Genomic DNA, 20,551 nt, shown 5'->3' with positions numbered 1-20,551 from the left:
TTTCATAATATAGTCGAGTCTAGACATATGACATATGTATTATAGTTACCTGATAAGTAGTTAAGCATTTGGTACTCTGTTTAGGTAAAATAAGTGCAATTACAGTATACAATAATGTGCATGAAGAGGGTATACGTATATAATTATGGTCGACACGTCGAGGTAGGTACCTATGTCGGAAACTTGAAACCGTTAGATACACGTGACTATGGCGATTATAATGCACTACGTGGAAATTCGACGTGAAATGTCCTCTCTGACCTCTTTTACATAATGCATTATCGCAGCTTCGGTATAGCGTAACGAAGTGGGCTAGAAAAACTGCTTGCATAGGTACCGCTGATAATCAATAATGTTCGTATAAAAAAAGTGTTATTAAAATGTATGTATGTTTAAAAATAGCACTAACTTTCACTATGTCTACGTCTCGGTCAGAAAAAGTTGACTGCAGTATAGGTACTTAGTTAAATAATTATCTACTTGGAACCGTTTGTCAAACTTTCTCATACCTAATAGTAATGACTGAAGATTGTCTCCTATAATTTCTATATTTTGTAACAAGAACACAACAGATTAGGATCAATCATCTGAAATGAAAATGATGGATAACTCTACTCACCTATATTTAATAAAATCAAACTGTTTACTTAATTCACTTCTTTAACTTTCAAGTCACACATGTACGTTAAGCAACACTCTAAACAGAAATGCGATGTCTGTAAGCTTTATAATATTTATATACAAACATCGATAACGATTAACAGTAATTATTTCTGTTATCAATCCGGAATACCGGTGACTTCACGTGTTATGTTTGGACTGTGAACCGAGCTTACGGTCCGCGGGATTCAACGAACGTCTAGCCTCAGCGAAGCGCGGGCCGCGTCAGCGCGCGCCTCGAGGATTGGACGGCGGGCGCAGTGGCGCGATGTATGGTGCGACACGTCAACTCTCCCGGTCCACGGCGGCACATCCACCAGACACGTGCTAGTCACGATTAGCGCTAAACATAACATAGTCGACATAGTACTATATGCAGCTGTGTAGCGTGGGAAGATCATATCGAACGATCATTGAGATAAATTGATTCGTCTAAACGACGTCATCTCTAAAGGCTTACTTAACCTAGGCTAATGATTGCAGGATAATAATCAGATATTGCATTGCATTGTATTAGTAATACAATGATAAAATTTGATATTAGGCTTATAAGCGAAACTATTTTGGCCTAATTCCTAAAGTTCCAAAACATAAAATCTGGTTGAAGATTAGAAGAACATGAGATTGGTATTTAATTTAATAAGTACCATTATTAAATGGGGCTATTGGTACCTAGGGAAACCATGGTATTATTTCAATTTTATAATAATCATAAGTTACGATACGTAAGTAGGTAAGTATGTACCACATATAGGTACCTACAAAAAAAAGGTAGGTACGTCAAAATTTACTTTGACTTAGCCACTCACATGCTTTTGGTAACTGTAGCTACCAGCTGTCACCCTTATTTTATTACAATAATAGAGGTCACTGAAAAATATCAAGCAAGTGAGTGGTTATTTAACAAACGGAATTTCTAACATAATTGCCTTACCCGGTAGATTAAGATTTTAACGACGTAGGTACATACGTTTAATCGAATACGAGGTAAGAGAATAAAAAATGGTATGAACTAAGGCATGTGGGTATATCAATGTATATTTTGTACCATTTCTTTTAATCAGTTTATATTTTTCTTCACGACTGTACCTTAACGTCAATTCAAAATTCATATCCGTGTTAGAGTAAAAAAGCCCTAAAGCTATTTTTTTATTTTGGATTTAAACCCTTCTTCACTGACCGAGCGAGTGCGAAGCGCGAGCAAAGCGTGTCCATTCTTCGCCCCATATTTCCCAACCGGTTCTCATGATTTTTTTAAATTCAATTTTGGATTTTTTTCTCAGTGAATATTAGCCCTGAAGCCATGCTTTAACCCTTTTCCAGGCCGCACCATCTAGATGGTTTTTCCAAAAAACCAATTGAAGACGAGTCATGTTTTCCAAGTAGAATTTAATTATTTGAACCTTTACTTAAATAGGTCTGAGGTTGAAATTCTATTAATACATGTACCAAAGATTCAGGTTCAGGTTGACCCAAGTTCACTCACTCCACGACATGCACGTAGACTTTGCTCACTCAACACTTGAACTTTGGACCCCTTGCCGTTGACGGAAGCCCACGTATCCTTACAAGTGATTTCATCACATCGTACGACTATTATGCAATTATACTCAATACCAACATGATTCAGAGTTCACGGACCTGCAAAACAATTACCTACTCCCAAAGTGATTCGCTATCTCTCTAAAGAAAATTGAGATTGTATTATGAACTTTATTGCGCACAACATAAAGTTTGTTTTGATTTAAAAGCCACTTTTGGAGCAACAACCAATTTATCGACCTAATCGCTAAAGGCCCATTTGCACCATCTCACTAACCCAGGGTTAAGCGGTTAAACCGTTAACCCAGTGTAAAATTGTACTAATAGTAACCATGGCAACTCCAGGTTTAACCGGTTAACCCCGGGTTAGCGAAATGGTGCAAGTGGGCCTAAGTGGATTATAATTTATAAAGAGTTTAGTTTTGGCAGAACTAGTGTAAAAGATGCTACCTACAGAATAAACTTCACGAGCCCACCACAACGTAATGGATTAATTTAATGACTCCTTAAGTTTTTGTGTCATCATAATGACTTCACATCAAGATCCCGAGGTTTTGAAGGTGAAACTGCCCATTTAAAGTAAAAATTGCGACAAACAGCCCTGAAGAAACTAGCACACTTGTGTGTTGTGTGTGTAATACTATAATAGGTACTAAGGCATGCGACAAACCACCAATCTTATCACCGATGTAGATATAAATCATACAGATATATTATGTCCTTCTCGCGCTTGTTCAAAAAGAGCTAAGAAAATATATGAAGTGCTACTCAGTTTGAATTTTGATGATAGTTCTGTGAGGTGTAGGGGAGAGTGGGTCACAGTGATTCACTTTTTTTGTAAGTACAGATGTAGCGCGTAAATTGTTTTCCATCGTATTTTCTAGGAAACGTTCGTATTTGGCAGGCTACTTCGGTCGACCTTAGTACCTACTTTTTGTACCTAGACTGACTAAAATAGCAAGACACGTTCGTACGTTCCGTGAAAATACGATGGAAAATATTTTCTTATATGTAGCTTGTACAGTCGCCATCAGATATATCGGAGCGGCCAAGGCGTTCACAATATCTGAACAAGCGCTTTAACGCCTTGACAATAGAGGCGTGTTCAGATATTTGTGAGCGCCTTGGCCACTCCGATATATCTGATGGCGACTGTAGTGAGAGCTTTTTGGCGGAGGGCTCAATGTCAGAATGGCTGGTTCACGTGAGGCTTCTATCTGTAATTTCTTCAAGATTCATTAGGCGCCTATTTTCTACGTGACCAAGCTCTATCCGTGTAAAATTAGACTCCACGCCACTGATGCATGATGCGATATCATCAATTATTATTAATTAGTACCACGTTACGTACTCGCTATCGGAAAACAATAAGCACATTTGCAACATGACGCGATGATACCATGGTGGTGCAGCTTAGGGTTCCTCAAACTAGATTTCGATGTGTACCTAGGGGCTATTCATAAATTACGTCATTTCAATTTAGGGGGGAGGGGGGTCTGGGCATCGGATGACGGTAGCATGAAGTAGGAGGAAATGGGGTCATTTGAAGCATGATTTTTGGATGATTATAGGGGGGGGTCAAAAATCGATGACGTAATTTATGGACAGCCCCTAGGTACAGTCATCAGCAATAGTATCTTACACAACTAGGGCCGCAAAAATATATGACGCGCTCTTATTGCGCTCCAAATAAGAACGTGTCACATATTTTTGCGGCCCTAGTTGTGTTTAGATACTATTGCTGATGACTGTACCTAGTCCACAGAAAACCGCCTAGGGGTTGGTCTGTTGTAGTCGCACCAAACAAAGTCTGCAGCGGATTTGATAGCCCACGCAGTGTAAGTGTTATGTATACGTCATAATTTCATAGAAGTTTGACGTTTAGAATGACACTTGCGCTGCGTATCAAAATCGCTGCAGACATTTTAAGGTCTGACTACCTATAGTCTGATCCTTTACTCTTATTGCTGACTGTAGCTCCGACATGTTATTAAAAAGCAAAATAAGATAAAAATACATTTATTCTTCATAAAAAATATTAACAATAGTTTTAAAATACATCTTGTAAATTTAACAGTAATCTAAACTGGCCAAAGAACCTGGCACTTGTGATTATTTTGCGTATATTAGGGTTAGGTAGACAATCCAATAGCTGACACTTAAAAAAGACTACTTTAAGTAAAATACACTCTAGAACAATGAAAATCGGTTTGTCAAATGTTTCTTACAAGTGAGGCGTTTTCGATGCTCTTGCTCGAGTGTATTAGGTATAAGATATTAAGGCATTTTGATGGCTGCAAAAATAAACTTAAAGGTATTACTTATTCTATTTATTTTAATTCTTAAAGAGCAGTACAAACGAGCAACAATATTCTTATTTCATATTTATATGCACCTATTTAATACAAAAGTAATTATTAATTAGGTACCATCACGCCGCTATTGTTGCGCCATGTAGGGTCCTAGCTAAATTGGTTGTTCTATACTTAAGCTATAGAATTTCCAATTTAGCAAGAACCCTAAATGGCATAACAATGCCGTGTGGTAACTGTACATTACTGAACTGAACTATTATCAATTGACCCGTATTTTAATTGAATAACATCGCCTGGTGTTTTCATAACAACTTAACGTAAGCGTTGCAAACTTAAAACGATAAAAGCGAACATGTGCAATCGCATTAAGAAAATGTAATCATTCGACATGATGTCATTGTATGCATTTAAGCGTAAGATTAAACAATTAAGACCTATTTCATATATGTAAACCTATGTAAACCGCTGCGTTATTTGTAATTTAGACAACTATATTTTTGAAACTTGGTCATTCAGGGCAAGACTAACGTAAACACGAAATAATAAAATGGTCATTCGCGTTATTTCTGTCGTGTAATGACTCAAATGAAGATAACATCATTCATAATAAACTAAACTTTTATAAGTATTTCGTTCGTACGGAACAAAAATTAGAGAAATAGTATTGTGATGATCTGATGTTGATGTAACGATTAGACTATTGCTAGTAAAAGGTAAAATAAAGCCAAAAGATGGCGTTGTGTTCAATTTATTGCCTTCGACAAGGCCATCCTGACAAATTACGTGTCCTTGTGTGTTTACACTGCAATACTGTTAATAGTCCTCAATCCAAACTTTTCAAAGGTTTCACTACCATCACCTGGTCAGTCAGACTCTGTGACAGTGTCAAACTCTTGTGTGATAAGGACTTGCGGCCATTTGGAAGTGACGGCAGGCAGCAGGGACGAGGGACACAGCATCAGGTCGAGGATGGACGTGAGAGTGTAGCTGCCGAGGCAGTTCAGCGCCCACTCGTAGTTTACTGGGACGATGTTTAGATTTAATGCCAGGTCTGTAAACAAACAAACAAATAATTTGGACTGTTTCATAATGGTGGTCATTATATCATCAAAAAACATCGTTACCCCAGGCTCCTATGAGCTGCGGCATAAAACCGGCACAATGTAAAGTGGAACGACGCTATCTTGTGGTTAGACGTAAGAATTTTCTGTTTATCGACGATTTTTTTTCCTAACAAAAGTCTACGTAAGGATTTTATATAGAATCTGTTTAGGATTATACCACCCAAACTTTACAATTCTTTCGACAATCGACATAAACAGATAATGCCCATGTCCAACCACAAGTATGGGGTCTTTCCACAATGCAATATGCTAAGAAACTATTTATTATTTGTTTTGTTGACTGAGTGAATGATTACTCACATGTGAACTGATTTTCTTGTGTGTGCTCCGGTTCGGCGAGCAGCAGGCGCACGTCGTCGCCCTCCACTCGAACTTCGCGCGCCGACGCCACCACGCGGCCGCCTGCTGATTCTAACATCACCTGAAACTGACTTGTATGCATTTCGCGCAAAAATAAATGCTACTTACAATTTGAAACTTGTTGTATAGTAAATTAGGATGAATTTCGTGCTTGAGAAAGCAATTAAACAAAAGAAATGTTTAAGAAAGGCTCTAATTAGCTTTAAACGGAGTGTAGGCAATTAAGCTGCCTAAATATACATCTGGAGCATCGCTTTGTATCATTTGTATGATGTGTGATGGCTACTCTACACGATGGGCTAACGCCGGCCACTCCAAGGGACGCAGCCATGCGGTAGAATGAGATAGCAATATCACTTGCTTCCTCTAACGCATAAATGCGTCCCTTGAAGTGGCTGGCGTTTGCCCATCGTGTAGAGGAGCCATGAGACGTGGACAATGCGGAAGAAAGATAGGAAACGAATAGAGGCTTTTGAGATGTGGTTGTGGGAAAAACAGAGAGAGTAAGTTGGACGGAGAAAAAAACGAACGGACGTGCTGCAAATTATTGGCGAGAAGAGAAACATACTGAGGACCATAGAGAAAATGATAGGTCACTTGATAAGACACGAACACTTTCTTTAAAACTATATTAGAAGGCAAGATCGAAGCTAGGAGAGGAAGAGGAAAACCACGAGCAAGCTATACACAACAACTAAAAGCAAACGTGTCTTACAGGGTCCTATAGAACCTGGCCGAGGACCGCGAAAACTGGCGCATACCGACCGACAAGAGCCATGCTCTTAAATTATGATGATAGAGTGTAGGTATATTAGGGTAAATAATGACAACGAACAGATAAGTACAGTGTAAACATGTGACAAAATAATTTTAAAACAAATCAATCATAATTCCGTAAATCATCGTGCAGTTTTGAAAAGATAAAATCTAAAGAGGCTTTCTTGCAAATTGCAAACAGGTGTTTAATTTTATCATAATCACAAGGAACGTGACCATAATAATCTCTATTTTTTAATCATTTTATCACGTGGCACATAAACACGTAGGTATAGCTATTTAAAAATATCTAAATGTTTTGACGTAGTCATGTTTAGATTATTTCAGATAAGTACTTGTAAGTCGTGCAAAGTATGTGACGGTCACACTGGTTTTTAGGGTTCCGTACCCAAAGGGTAAAAACGGGACCCCATTACTAAGACTCCACTGTCCGTCTGCCTGTCACCAGGCTGTATCTCATGAATGGTGATAGCTAAACAGTTGAAATTTTCACAGATGTATTTCTGTTGCTGCTATAACAAGAAATACTAAAAAGTCTGGAGCCCACGGTGGGCGAGTCCGATTCGCACTTCACACAGCCCAGCGTTTCATAACATCGTACTGTGGTCATCGAATGCAAAGTATAAAGGCTGATTTAGACGGCGCGCGAACTCGCATGCGATTTTAGTTACATTTAGGGCTCCCGGTATCCGTGTTACACGCCGAAACGAATATCCGTGTTCTTAAGACCGGCGGTGCTAAGAACACGGTTTACACGGAACCGCCTGGATCCGGATACGTATCCAAGAAACGTTCCCAAGAAACGTTTCTCAGATACGTATCTCCGTTTACACGGGTACTTAACACCGGCCCGAACGGATCCGAAACAGTTTGAGCCAATCAATGCTCTAAGGTCTGGGTATGAAAGGTCTAGTATTGAATGTTAACTTTAGATGAACTCGTTTGGCGTAAGAATTTTTTGAAATTATTTATAACAGTTTTAACACATGTGTTAATATATCATATTTAGCCAACTATACAATATATGAATGGAAGTAGGTGTCCCTATTCTATATAGTCTACTATTTTTAATTTTAAACCTACCCGTCCCTATAGTTTAGAACCTTCATTTTTTTACTATTATTGCTTTTAAGCTAATTTCATTACATATTACATTTCAATCAAAGAAACACATTTTATATACCTATAATGGTATAAGTTATATAGTTTCGCGAAGAATAGGTGTGCAGACAAATACTACCTACTACTACTTTGTGGTCATTTGTTACTTTTATCAATTACCTACCTAACTGTTGGGCGAGAACAGCAAATCCACCAACGATGCAAAAAAAGTACACAAAAGCGGCATTTGAAACGCAGGACTTCACGCGAGAACTTTAAAAACCCATGGTTATCTTGCAATTATATTGTTAAATACATTAAGATAGATCTCAAAATTGGTAATCATTCATGTTCACTTGGGTCACTTTCACTCTAGTGCTCAGGTAATAAATGCCGGCCGGTGGTGTTCCATTCAACGTGTTGTTTTCCAATACCCTTTTGTCTGATATCGCCGCAAACAAGTAGCATCCCAAATCGTTATCAGACCTGCCATAGCCAATTCTAAGCTTTATGTCGGTGTACTAAGGAGAACCTGTCTACACATACATGAAATTGTAACAAATGCAGCGGCTAAAATTAAAGAAGCAAATATATCGAAGCAAATGATTTATTAATAATAAACCATAAAGTATTAGTATTTGAAGTCTAAAACAAAATACTATTTTGATAAGTAGCATAGGTATACTGTATTTCTAATTTTCTACTCGTATTGCAACATTGCAAGCAATAATTACCTGCTCAGAAAAGGGTTACGAGTATTTAACCCTTTGACCGCCGTTGTCCGGTATAGAAGACAACGATAGAACGATATGCTGGCGCCGTCGTCTTGTATACAAGACACAAATTCAACCACTGAGTTAATGTGAAAATAATAACAATTGCAATTTCATTTACACTCGTGTTCATATTTAAGGTCTTTGTTTTTTCATTTATTTGCTTTTTAAGCCGCTATATAAATCCCTTCTTTTATAATAAGGCATTTAAAAAAATTGCTCCAATTTTCAACATTTTTCATGTTCCTCGTCGCCGTTGTCTTGTATAAAAGACAGCTAGGGATGGGAATGTTAACTCGATATGGGAATTTTTAAAGTAAATATAAAGTCAGAAATATGTTTTTATCTAAGTATTTGAACACTTGTTAATCGCCAATTTTTTTCAACGAATAGTAGGTAACTACTTACTAGAATACGTAGAACGAGAGTCAGGTAGGCATAACTATATTTAAAGTTCAGGTAGCTTCTTTAGCTCTATAAAGTAGAGTCAGACAAGTAAATTTGCCATTGTAGATTGTGGACTATTTAATTGCAGAAGAGATAAAAAAAAAATGATGTTATTTTATAGCTTAGTGGGAAGGGATACACCGCAGCGACCGCTTCGCACAAGTGTGGTACAGGGACATACCTGTTTATCAGACTTTACTTTTTTTGTTATAACATTGAAGTTAATGTGTAATTTTTTTATAACAAGTCGTTGAACGTTTTTTTGATAAGAGTTTACCTATAGATTAATGTAAATTATAATGATAGATTCTAATTCCGGAATAATATCTTCACTCATTAAAAATTCAACCCACGTGTAATTTTCACTAAAACAGTTCCGGTATATAGACTTTATCGACACATGATGCGCAGCTTTAACGTTACGCCAATAAAGTTTACGTACCGACAAGCGCTTACGCCGTTGACCTAGAGACTATTATTACTTGATCCGCGCGGAAACAGTCCTTGTCGGTCTGCATTGCGGGCAGTCCATGGGCGCCGTTGTCTTGTATAAAAGACTTCTCGTACAGCCTAGTGCGGCGATATCACGTCTTGAATCGACATTGTTTAGTGGTTGTTTTTTATGTTAAATACCTATATTTTAAACATTTTCGGGTGTAAAGCATATGTTTAATTTTGGCAATTTGGAATGAAATTAAAACAGGATAAGAACAAAGCTAAATTAAAAAGATTTTTACCATAATATTGTAAATATCGATATCACTATTTGCAATCCCTAAACTTTTTATTAGTTGTTTACTTAAAATTTGCTCTGGCGTGTGAGTGAGCGTCTTTGCGGACTAGGTCCGGCGGCCAAAAGGTTAAACCGTTTGTTGAATTTCGACTCTATGGACCACGGAATAAGGTTAGATACGACTAAAACTCGTCATGAATCTTTTGTTTATTTATTTGTAGCTCTTAAGTACTCCGCGCCGGCTCGTTCCTTCGCTACTCGTCAAGGACGTGTCCGGAGCCACGGGTAAATAAGATCCGTTTCTTCGAATACCCGTTTATCCGTGGAGACGGATCTCAATTACACGTTTCTTAATTACACGTGCGGAACGGGCCAGAAAACCGTGTACGTGTTATTCGGAAACGGGTATTCGAAACGTGTAAACGAAACACGGACTCGACCGCGAGCCCTAGTTACATTGCGGACTGTTGGTTACGTCCAATTCAACCGACCGATTAAAACCCGCAATGTAATGAAACTCGCATGCGAGTTCTCGCATCGTCTAAATGAGCCCTAAGTTCGCACGATTGTGTTGGTGTAATTACAAGCTTTTATTTACTTTCACCTGACGGTTGTCTATCTGTCTGTCTGTCTGTAATCAAATCTTGCAAGTTAAATTTGATCCACTTCCCGGTTTCCGATTGAGCTGAAATTTTGCATGCATGTATAAATCGGATGACAATGCAATATTATGGTACCATCGAGCTGATCTGATGATGGAGACAGGAGGTGGCCATAGGAACTCTGTGATGAAACAACGCAACCTATTTGTGTTTGGGGTTTTTAGAATTGTCTTGATGAGTATTAGTTGTCTGTCGTAAGAAAAGTACTTATAGTCAGCGGTAAAAGCTTGTACCAAAGATGGAATTTGGTACAAGCAGCAGGGCAGGTACCTTGAGCACAGGTTCGCTGAGCACGCTGAAGGGCGGCATGCAGAAGAAGGTGAACCCGTGGAACAGCTTGCGCGCGGTGGTGCGCGCGCGCTGCGGGCCCGGCTCGCCCGTCCAGTCCAGCGCCTCGAACGGCTCCTGATCAACATAACCATTACATTGTACTACAGTTGTAATAATGTAAAGTTGCGCGCAGAGAAGATGGCCGATGGGGTCGAAAAGTGCTAGAGTGGAGACCACGGACTAAGCAAGCGCAGCGTAGGACGTCCACCCACAAGATCGACGGACGACCTTGTTAAGGCCGCCGGAAGGCGCTGGATGCGGGTCGCTTCCAACCGGTACGAATGGAGGTCCAAGGGGGAGGCCTATGTTCAGCAGTGGACGTCTTATGGCTGAGATGATGATGATGATCGTAGTACAGATGTAAGTCTAACCCCCTTATTCATTAAGGCGCTTCACACCTCAATTAGCTAATTATTAGAGTTATAATCGTTTGTCTTTATGTGTCATTTTGACTTATGTATTTGTAAGAAAGTGATAAAACATAATTTAACTAAATCAGGCCCGTAAAGTTTTATGAATAGAGGGGTAAGGAGAAACCATGCTCGAAAGTTTTACCGTTGAAGTAGATGGCGCTGCACGGCGCTGTATGTTTTGTGATTGGTAACTGAATTGTCAAGAAACATCTTTTCACAGACAAAATTTCAGCCTTACCGCAAAATGTGGCACAGCGACATTTAGATTATTCGTCAAATTCGAAGCCGATTTTTGTCTCAGAGATTTTTGTGTTTTTTGTTGTATTTATCTTATAAATTCAACGACAACGAATCTTTGACATTAAGTAAGATTAACAAGGCACCTGGCATTCCGATAAATCTAATGAAATCATGAATGAAATTGTTTCTCGAGTGCTACAACCGTTAGATCAAATCTCGTCCAAGGATTTTGCTATCTTTATACTTATAATAGGCATAAATAGTAACAAAATAACCACATTGTATTTTACATGTGGCTCGTACCTCGTACGATTAGAACTAAGGCGCAGTTGAACGTGGCAATATGCCACCTGTTTGGTTACCTTGTATGCACTTTGTATTTATAATAGAATAGAGTTATATTTATATTGTTTATTATGCCAATCGTTAGCAACGTGGTTCTTAAATTAACGCTGCAAGGGATCAACAAACGTATGACATAAAACAACTTCTGCAATATGGAGGCGGTACACGGAAAGTACAGTCAAGCTCTAAAATAGCGACACAAGCAAAGGGCCAGATATAAAAAAAACATAATTTTTTAGGAAACTAAGGCTCATACATACCTTACAGTCTGCCAAACATACAATAATAATAATACATTTAGAGTAAATTGTCTTATTACAAGGCTCTACGTATTGGCTTCGGCCCTTCGCACGTCTTCCAAATGCCCGGGACCCCATGGTCCCGAGAATTTGTAACAGACATACTAATAATGTTAATAGTAAATATACCTACATTTTGGTATTTCAGATGCGCATTGTGCATGTTTTGATATTTAATTTATTTTTAATTTTAATTTGACCTGTTTCCTAGTTCGCGCGGACTCATTTCTAGGTTCGAAATGAGTACGCGTGCAAGTCAGTGGAATGTTTAAATTTTTTTATAATAATAAACGAGTACGATTTTGACCGTGACTGTTTCTTAAATCAAATTTTGTTAACCCCGAAATCAAGCAATGTTACTATCCGGTATCCGGCCGGATAATAAAGTAATGGATGCCGCATAGTAACCGAATATCCGGTGCATCTCTATTAAAAATATATCATTTTGGCGACAGTATTCTGCTGTGTCGCCGGTCGCCTGGTGTACGATTGGGCAGAAACACGGAAATACCACACCACATATATGTGTACACAATCATATTTATTGCATATGCATTGATCTCACCTCGGCGGCGTGTCCGCGTCGCAGCCACGTGTCGGCCCACTCGTAGCGCACGATCCACCGCCCCGCCGCCAGCGCGCACATGAACTTTACGGTCCTAGAAATAAGGTTCGTATTAAATTAACACTTTCCTGTTGTTTTTACTCTTGGTGCCGAGTAACATCATATGATTTTGATATAGGTAAAGACGTATATCATCCTATGGACTTATAAGAAAATCTCAACACTGTAAATCTTAACCCACTTTACTCCTTATCTAAAATGTCTAACAGTAGTATTTAGGTTAATATGAGGAATTTAAGCTACGTATTATATTAGCGTAAGTAATTATTCTACGATGAAGCTTACCTCTGCGATCTGCCCTCTTCATCCACCCCAACCACCAAATGCGTCAAGTCCTTAGTAAACTCCTTAACAAACGTCCACCCCCTCTTAGCACACAGCAGCTCCACAGTCCTCACCTCCGCCGACGTCAGACACGACGCCGCCACGCAAAACTTCACGTTCGGTGTTCTTGGCTTCGTGAACTCATTCTTACTTGTACTTGTAGCATTACTACTCTCAGCTGTGTCAAAATTAAGACTTTTCCGAGCTACTGGTGTAGAATTATGCTGGATAGAGTTACAGAACTGGTTTATGGTGGGTGTTGCTAAGGTTAGCTTGGGTTTTGCTACGATGGTGGTGTCTTTGTCGGTGTCGGAGATGTTGATGATTTCCTTGATGAGTTGGGCCTCGTTGGGATTCAGTTGGGATTGGGTCTGTTTGGGTTGGGCGCCGCTGGCCGCGTTCGACTTTCTTGTGAATGGTGAAGCTCTGTGAACAAAATATTATGTAAGTATGGCCGTTCCAGTTTGCAACTCATAGATTAAGGCTTATCAAAGAGATAATTCAAAATAGTAAAGAAAGACCAACCTGGTTATGTCAATATTGTCAAGTTTGCAACTTTTCAGTTTGTATAAAAATGTACAGTAAGCAAAACTATTAGCTTAGCACCCCTGCATCATGTACGAGTAAGTACATAAGTAGTAAACAGTGCTAAAGAAATGTGTGATAAAAATGTCCTAGACCTGTAGTGTACAATTAAAAAAAAACTACACTTTTATAGCCAAGTTTAAGTAAATAAATGAAATTTTTTGAAAGATGCATACAGCATGCACTGTACATACTTCTGTGGTGTTTCTTCACACACACTAGCATCAGAGTCGTGGTCCTGCGGCGTGGCAGGGATGACGTGCTGGCTGGTCTGTCCATCCTGGCTATTATGGCCGGCCTCCTGACTCTTGTGGCCGGCCCCCTGACTCTTCTGGCCAGCCTCCTGGCTGTGGTGGCTGTCCGTCAGGTTCTGGCACATCCCGGGTGTAAGGAGGTTCTCGATGTGAGCCTGAGTCTCTGGGCCGTGCTTCTGGAAGATGAGCTTTGTTAAGAGGGTCAATACTTTGACCATAACCCCTCATGTCCCACGGACGCGATCTTACATACACGAATCAACATAAAATGCATAGAAATTCAAAAACCCCTCCAATTTAGAGGTTTAGATATTTCAAAGTAGAGCTAGAGGGGGTAACTTGGATTTTATTACACGACTGCCCAATCAAAAAGAGTGTATTGTTTTCAGCGTTCATGTTTGTATGTATATATGTATGTGAGTTTCTTTATTCCACCATAACTTCTGAATGCCTTAACCGATTTAGATGTATGATACATCATTAGAATCCTTACGTCATCCCGACTAACATAGGCTATGTGACGTTATTATAAAACCAATATGGCGGACGTAATACACAAAATTGCGTCACGTTTAGAAAAAAAAATCTTGCAATCCTATCGAGTGGGGTCTCAAAATGAAGAGCCATGAAAGACGATTTAAAATATATATGCAGCATATGCGTTTAAGTCTTATTTTGGTTAAATAAGGATTTACAAAATGTGCTAAGAAAAATAAATCCTTCTATCTAATTTAGTGAGCTATCAAATGAAAGGGCTGTATGACTGCTGATCATAAAAATATATACAAATCATCCATATGATTTGTATATATTTTTATAAGGTAAAAGGAACTGAACACAAACATGTACTAAATCGCCCTATTGAAATCTAAACCTGTGAACTTCGATTTAAGCGATAGGGTTTGAATAATTTATGGCTTATTGCATTCTTATATTTCTTGTGAATAAAATTGTACTTGACTACTAATTCAACCCGACTGTAAAAAAACAGATTTTGATTTAACACGTGCGTAGGTAGGTAGGTACATACCAACCTCAATCATTTCTTCTTAACTTTAGTACTAAACTAATTTTCATAATAGTAAGAAGTATTGAAGTGACAATGATAATACATATTATCCCCCTTATTCATAAACGTTTACTAAAGTTAACAAGCCGATAATAATCGTCTGTCCCTTTCCGACGTATTGGTATGATGGAAAGGGACAAACGATTATTATCGGCTTGTCAACAGTAAACGTTTATGAATAAGGGGGTATGTCTTTCTATACTTGTATAGGTCGACTGTAACAATAGAAGTGTATTGTCGTTCTATGTCTGAACACCAAATTAAAGGCGCACCAAAGGTAAACTTCGCGTAGGGCCGAAAGCCCGAAGTGTCCAAAAGAGGCGTACCTACCTTTAGTATAATATTGTACGCTTACCAAAGCCGAGTGCCTTCGGCGCCCTCATACTCAAAACGTTGGGCGTAGCCCGACGTACGTTGCGCGCTGTACGCTTACCAATCCCGGGCGCCTCCGGCACCCTCATACTAAGAGTGTCGGGCGTAGGTAGTTCGACGTACGTGGCGCGCTGTATGTGTTCCAAAACCGGGCGCCTTCGGCGCCCTCATACTTAAAGCGTCGGGCGTAGCCCGACCTACGTGGCGCGCCGGACGCGTTCCAAAACCGGGTGCTTTCGGCGCCCTCATACTAAGAGTGTCGTGACGTACGTGGCGCGCTGTACGCGTTTCAAAACCGGGCCTCATCCTAAAAGAGTCGGGCGTATCCCGACGTACAAGACACGCTGTACGCGTTCCAAAGCCGGGCACCTTCATACTTAAATCGTCGGGCGTAGCCCGACCTACGTGGCGCGCCGTACGCGTTGCAAAACCGGGCGCCCTCATACTCAGAGTGTCGGGCGTAGGTAGCCCGATGTACGTGGCGCACTGTATGTGTTCCATAACCGGGTACTTTCGGCGCCCTCATACTTAAAGCGTCGGGCGTAGCCCGACGTACGTGGCGCGCCGGAAGCGTTCCAAAACCGGGCGCCGAAGGCGCCCTCATACTAAGAGTGTCGGGCTTAGCCCGACGTACGTGGCGCGCTGTACGCGTTTCAAAACCGGGCGCCTTCGGTGCCCTCATCCTAAAAGAGTCGGGCGCAGCCCGACGTACAAGACACGCTGTACGCGTTCCAAAGCCGGGTGCCTTTGGCGCCCTCATACTTAAATCGTCGGGCGTAGCGCGACCTACGTGGCGTGCCGTACGCGTTGCAAAACCGCGCGCCGAACATATTAAGAGTGTCGGGCGTAGATAGCCTGACGTACGTGGGGCGCTGCACGCGGTCCAAAGCCAGGTGCCTTCGACTTTCTCATACTAAAAGAGTCGAACGTAGCCCAACGTACGTGGCGCGCTGCACGCGGTCCAAAATTATGAGTCTTTATTGTGGACCTTCAAACCCTCATGGCCATTATAATTAAAAAAGTCTACTTCTTTCTAAGAAGTTATATTTAAAAATGTCGAATATCCCAAATTGTGAACACATCCACATATTGTCCACATAAAAGAAGCCCGGACGTATTCCGGAACGATGAGCTTAATTAAAAGGTCCCAGTTCCAGAAGCTAATATCCACATAAAAAAAACTTCGTGGACAAACTAAATAGCCGGGGGAAATCTATATACCTACCTTAAATCATAGTTTTATACTTAGTTTTTTTCACTAAAATGTTAAAAATAAAATAATTAATTAAAAAATTAAAAACACGACTGCTGCATTTTAAAGCGAACTGAAAAGCTAAAAATAATGTTCATATGTTAGTTACATAACTTTATGAATCTAAATTGGAATGTAAATATAAACTCACGGTCATTCACAGTAAATACTAAGGGTTATGCTCATTTATGACCGTGAATGTAGGTACGTGTACATTTAATTTCTATTGCAGTCGGGGGACCTTTTGAATGAGATGCACTTAGGCACACCAAGGTCCCCCGATTGTAATTGAAATTAAATGTACACGTACCTACATTCACGGTCATAAATGAGCATAACCCTTAGTATTTACTGTGAATGACCGTGAGTTTATATTTACATTCCAATTTAGATTCATAAAGTTATGTAACTAACATATGAACATTATTTTTAGCTTTTCAGTTCGCTTTAAAATGCAGCAGTCGTGTTTTTAATTTTTTAATTAATTATTTTATTTTTTTGCTAGTAAATACTTGGAACACCATACGTGATATTCCAATTCGCCACTTACACGCCATGACCATGGGCGAAAGTAAGCTAATGTAAACCGTACGTATTATATAGAACGTTCGTTTTCGGCGCCAAAAACGCCCTATAGTCGTTATAGATAGTCATGCTAACACTACTTATGACGACTTTAGGGCGTCGTTCTTGAGGCTAATTTTAATTTGAAAGCCTGAATAGGCTGCTAGTTAACTTTAAATTTACTGAGCTTTAAAGATGAAGCTGTCTTCACGTCTCATCAGGTAAGACTGCAAAAAAACCAAATACACACCTGATTATGGCCCTTCTCTGTTAAAATTTGCGAGTCCACATTTGACAATGCAAAAAGGCTCTCACTATCCTTTGGTGGCAAATTACTCTTTATGTTCTGTGAAGCATTGACCAGTCTACTCAAACCCAACACCTTCCTTTGAGTTTTCTGAGTTTTCAGCAGCTGTGAATGTTGTGTAATAGCCTGAGTTTCAGCCTGTTTTTCAACTAATGTCTTATCTTGATTTTCGATGGTGCTTTGACTTTTATTGGTTTTCCCAATATCTGCATCAATATTAGCAAACACTTGGCCCATAACTGAATCGTAATTGATTGAACTCTCGTCTTTATTATCTTCGTTATGTATATCATCAATACTATCTTCATAGATTTCACTTGTAACTTTTATTTTCTTGTTACTAGTCATCTCATCGTCGTTTTCTCTGTTTCTTTTATCAGCCTGCCTCTGCGTTTGTGTTTGTTTCTTTTGCCTTAATGTAGGCATTAGTATTTCAGATGGAGCCGGTTTTGTAGCTTTAAGGAGTTGTACATTGTTCTCTTTGACTGATCCGCTGGCAAACATGTCTTCATCCAGCTCCATTTCTTCTGATTTCTGGTCCTTATTAGGAGTATAAGTAGATGATATTTTGTGAACACCTTCCTTTTTCTCTTGAGGCTCCTGTGTCTTATCTTTCTGAGCTTCATTTTTATCATCTTCATCATCACATTCCATAATTTTAGTAAGTTCTTTCTCAAGGCTTGCTGAGATTTCAATTGGAACAGTTTCAGCTGATGCAGTGTCTTTCTTAGTTGATGCAGTTTTATTAAAATTATCTTTCACACTGTTAGTTGTTGGTGGTTGATCATTACTAGTTTCAATGCATTTTGTCTGTTGTGTAACAGCACTGACTACACCCTCACCACCAATATTGATCTCAATGTTTTGTACATCTAAAGTTTTAGGAACAGATGGAGATGAATTACAAGAAGTCGCTTTTTCCATACACTGCAATGTTTGAGCCTCCTGATCTGTATTAAGTTTCACTTTGACATCATTTTTCTTTTTCTTGATTAAAATATTAGTCAATGTACTTCCAATTTTGATTGTAATCTGTATATCATCTGAATCAGTTTCAATATTGTCATTAACAGCATGGTTGACTGTTTGGACAGTATTTTCTTTGACTGTCTCTGTACTTTTGGGATTGGTTTCCAAATCATCAGTAGGTTTATCTGTTTGTAAAGCACTCTTTTTAAGAAAAGGTATATTGCTTCTGGACATTAAATTCACTTCAGTCTCTACAGGTTCTCTTTGATTTTCATCGTAACTTTTAAAATTATTTAATATAGATGAACTGTTAGTTCTATGGTCTCTTTTAGACATATTATCATTATCTTGAATGGTATCCACTGCCTGACAACTAAGTTTATCTTTTGGTGATGCATTTCCTGGACTTTTGTCATTCAAATCTATGGCATCATGTTTATTATCAGTGTCAATAATTATTTTATCAGAAACTGGTGATTTCTCTTTTTCATCAATTTTTGGTGTACAATCATCTATTATTATAACTTTTTGAGATTCAGGCTCCACACTTAGGGCAGGGTTGCTGATGGCACTCTTAGATTTCTTACACATTTCTATTGAGACATTTAGTTTATTTTTATTCTTTTTATGTAACTTACTGAACTCTTTTCTCATTTTCTTAACATTGCTCCAGTTCTGCTTGATTTTGTTTAACTTGTCAGTAGGATCTATGCTTATGTTACTAGAGCTGTGCTTATCCCCTGATGTTTCACTGGGTTTGGATTCATTTTTGTGCTCCCTTTTTCTGGAACTTCTTCGGGGATGATCTGTTGTGTATTCATCATCTTCTAGATGGAATGGGTCTATGTTGGGGCCAAAATTTTCTTTGTTTTTTAAAAATTCTTCTGTGTCTGAAACACTCTCAATCTTATCCCAGTCATCCTGGGGGGGAGGTGGTGCATGTATCACTTTTGTTGGACTCTGAACCTTCTTTGATTCTGTATGGACTTGGATCTCGCATGTTGTGACTTGAACAGCAGGGTCCTCTGCCTGTGTAGATAGCTGGGTGGACACAGGGGCTGAGAAGTGGTTCTGTGAGTCACATAGCCATGCCTTTACAGTTTTACTTGGGTCTTTTTCATCTATCTTATTTATTGGTTGAACTAGAGGGTCTAGAGCAAATTCTTCCACTGAAAAACAATAACAATAAATTGTTAACATCTATTATGTAATATGACTAAACAAATATATTTAATATGCACAATTTAGTCAATAAAGATTACTTAAACTATCTATACTTACTTTTGATGTTAAACTGTTTTTCAAACAATGCTGTAGCTTTCTGTACACATTCCGTGTATCTCTTGATAACTGCATTTTGCCTCAATGCCCGCCTCTTGACAGGCAGCGCACAGACGGGACACGCCTGCCGCCCTATCCAGCAGCCGTGGCATAGGGTGTGCCCACAAGTGGCAGTCTCCGGAACAATGTAAAATTTACAACTGGAAATTCAAGCATCAAGGCATTAGTTACTTTCATGTAGGTGTTTTTGAAGTTATCTTCAGTGAAAATACATCATTGATGGAGGAATACTGGCTGAGCATCAATCATGACCGTTAAAGTATTAGTTAAAAAGTTTCAAAAAATGTTATGAAGAGATATATTAAAACACAAACCATTCTAAGCAAGTTACAGTTTCCGCTACCCGAGTTAGTTCCTTGGCAGCTTTCTCAGGGTTAAACTTTTTCAATACTTGTTTCTCCATGAATTACGATGCTGCAAACGCGCAAAAACAAAATTATCGAGAATATGAAACAGTCATTCTGTCAGGCTGCGATTGTAATTTGTTTACAAATAGACACTTAATTAGAATAGAAACTTACACTTATTTCTTCATTGATTTGAGCAATTTACGCACAAGTCCTTTTACAAAAAATAACACTGGCTGGCGGCAAATATTCCTTTGCTAATTGACACTTGACAGTTCGCACACCCAACTGACAGTGACGTCTGTGACACTGGCCATATATATATATTGACGTTCACTGAACATAGTCCAAATTGTACGAAATTAAACCAAATGCTCAGTTTATTTATTTTACCTACTTTTGCGCCAAGGATACCGTTAAA

At 39.1% G+C, this 20,551-nt stretch overlaps 1 protein-coding gene across 3 annotated transcripts; it reads right to left on the bottom strand.

The window, feature by feature from the left end:
- Positions 1-4,207: 4,207 nt before the first annotated feature.
- On the bottom strand, positions 4,208-20,392 carry LOC134680036 (breast cancer type 1 susceptibility protein homolog). 3 transcript variants are annotated; one of them, XM_063539030.1, is made up of 10 exons: positions 20,305-20,392; positions 20,098-20,197; positions 19,724-19,923; positions 17,417-19,611; positions 13,850-14,085; positions 13,032-13,496; positions 12,687-12,780; positions 10,765-10,899; positions 5,942-6,062; positions 4,208-5,568 (listed from the first exon to the last, which is right to left on the bottom strand). In XM_063539030.1, the coding sequence occupies exons 2-10, from the start codon at positions 20,184-20,186 to the stop codon at positions 5,381-5,383; spliced, it is 3,723 nt and encodes a 1,240-aa protein (XP_063395100.1). In that variant the 5' UTR covers positions 20,187-20,197; positions 20,305-20,392; the 3' UTR covers positions 4,208-5,380. The 3 variants fall into 3 exon arrangements, with proteins under 3 accessions (XP_063395100.1, XP_063395091.1, XP_063395109.1); XM_063539021.1 differs by having other exon boundaries at positions 20,098-20,379; XM_063539039.1 differs by having other exon boundaries at positions 5,409-5,568; positions 5,942-6,052; positions 20,098-20,379.
- Positions 20,393-20,551: the final 159 nt, after the last annotated feature.

The sequence above is a fragment of the Cydia fagiglandana genome, chromosome 1 (genome assembly GCF_963556715.1).
Source record: "Cydia fagiglandana chromosome 1, ilCydFagi1.1, whole genome shotgun sequence".
NCBI classification, from domain to species: Eukaryota; Metazoa; Arthropoda; class Insecta; order Lepidoptera; family Tortricidae; genus Cydia; species Cydia fagiglandana.
Note: the sequence above shows the minus strand (reverse complement) of the source record. Positions and strands in the feature narration are given on the sequence as shown.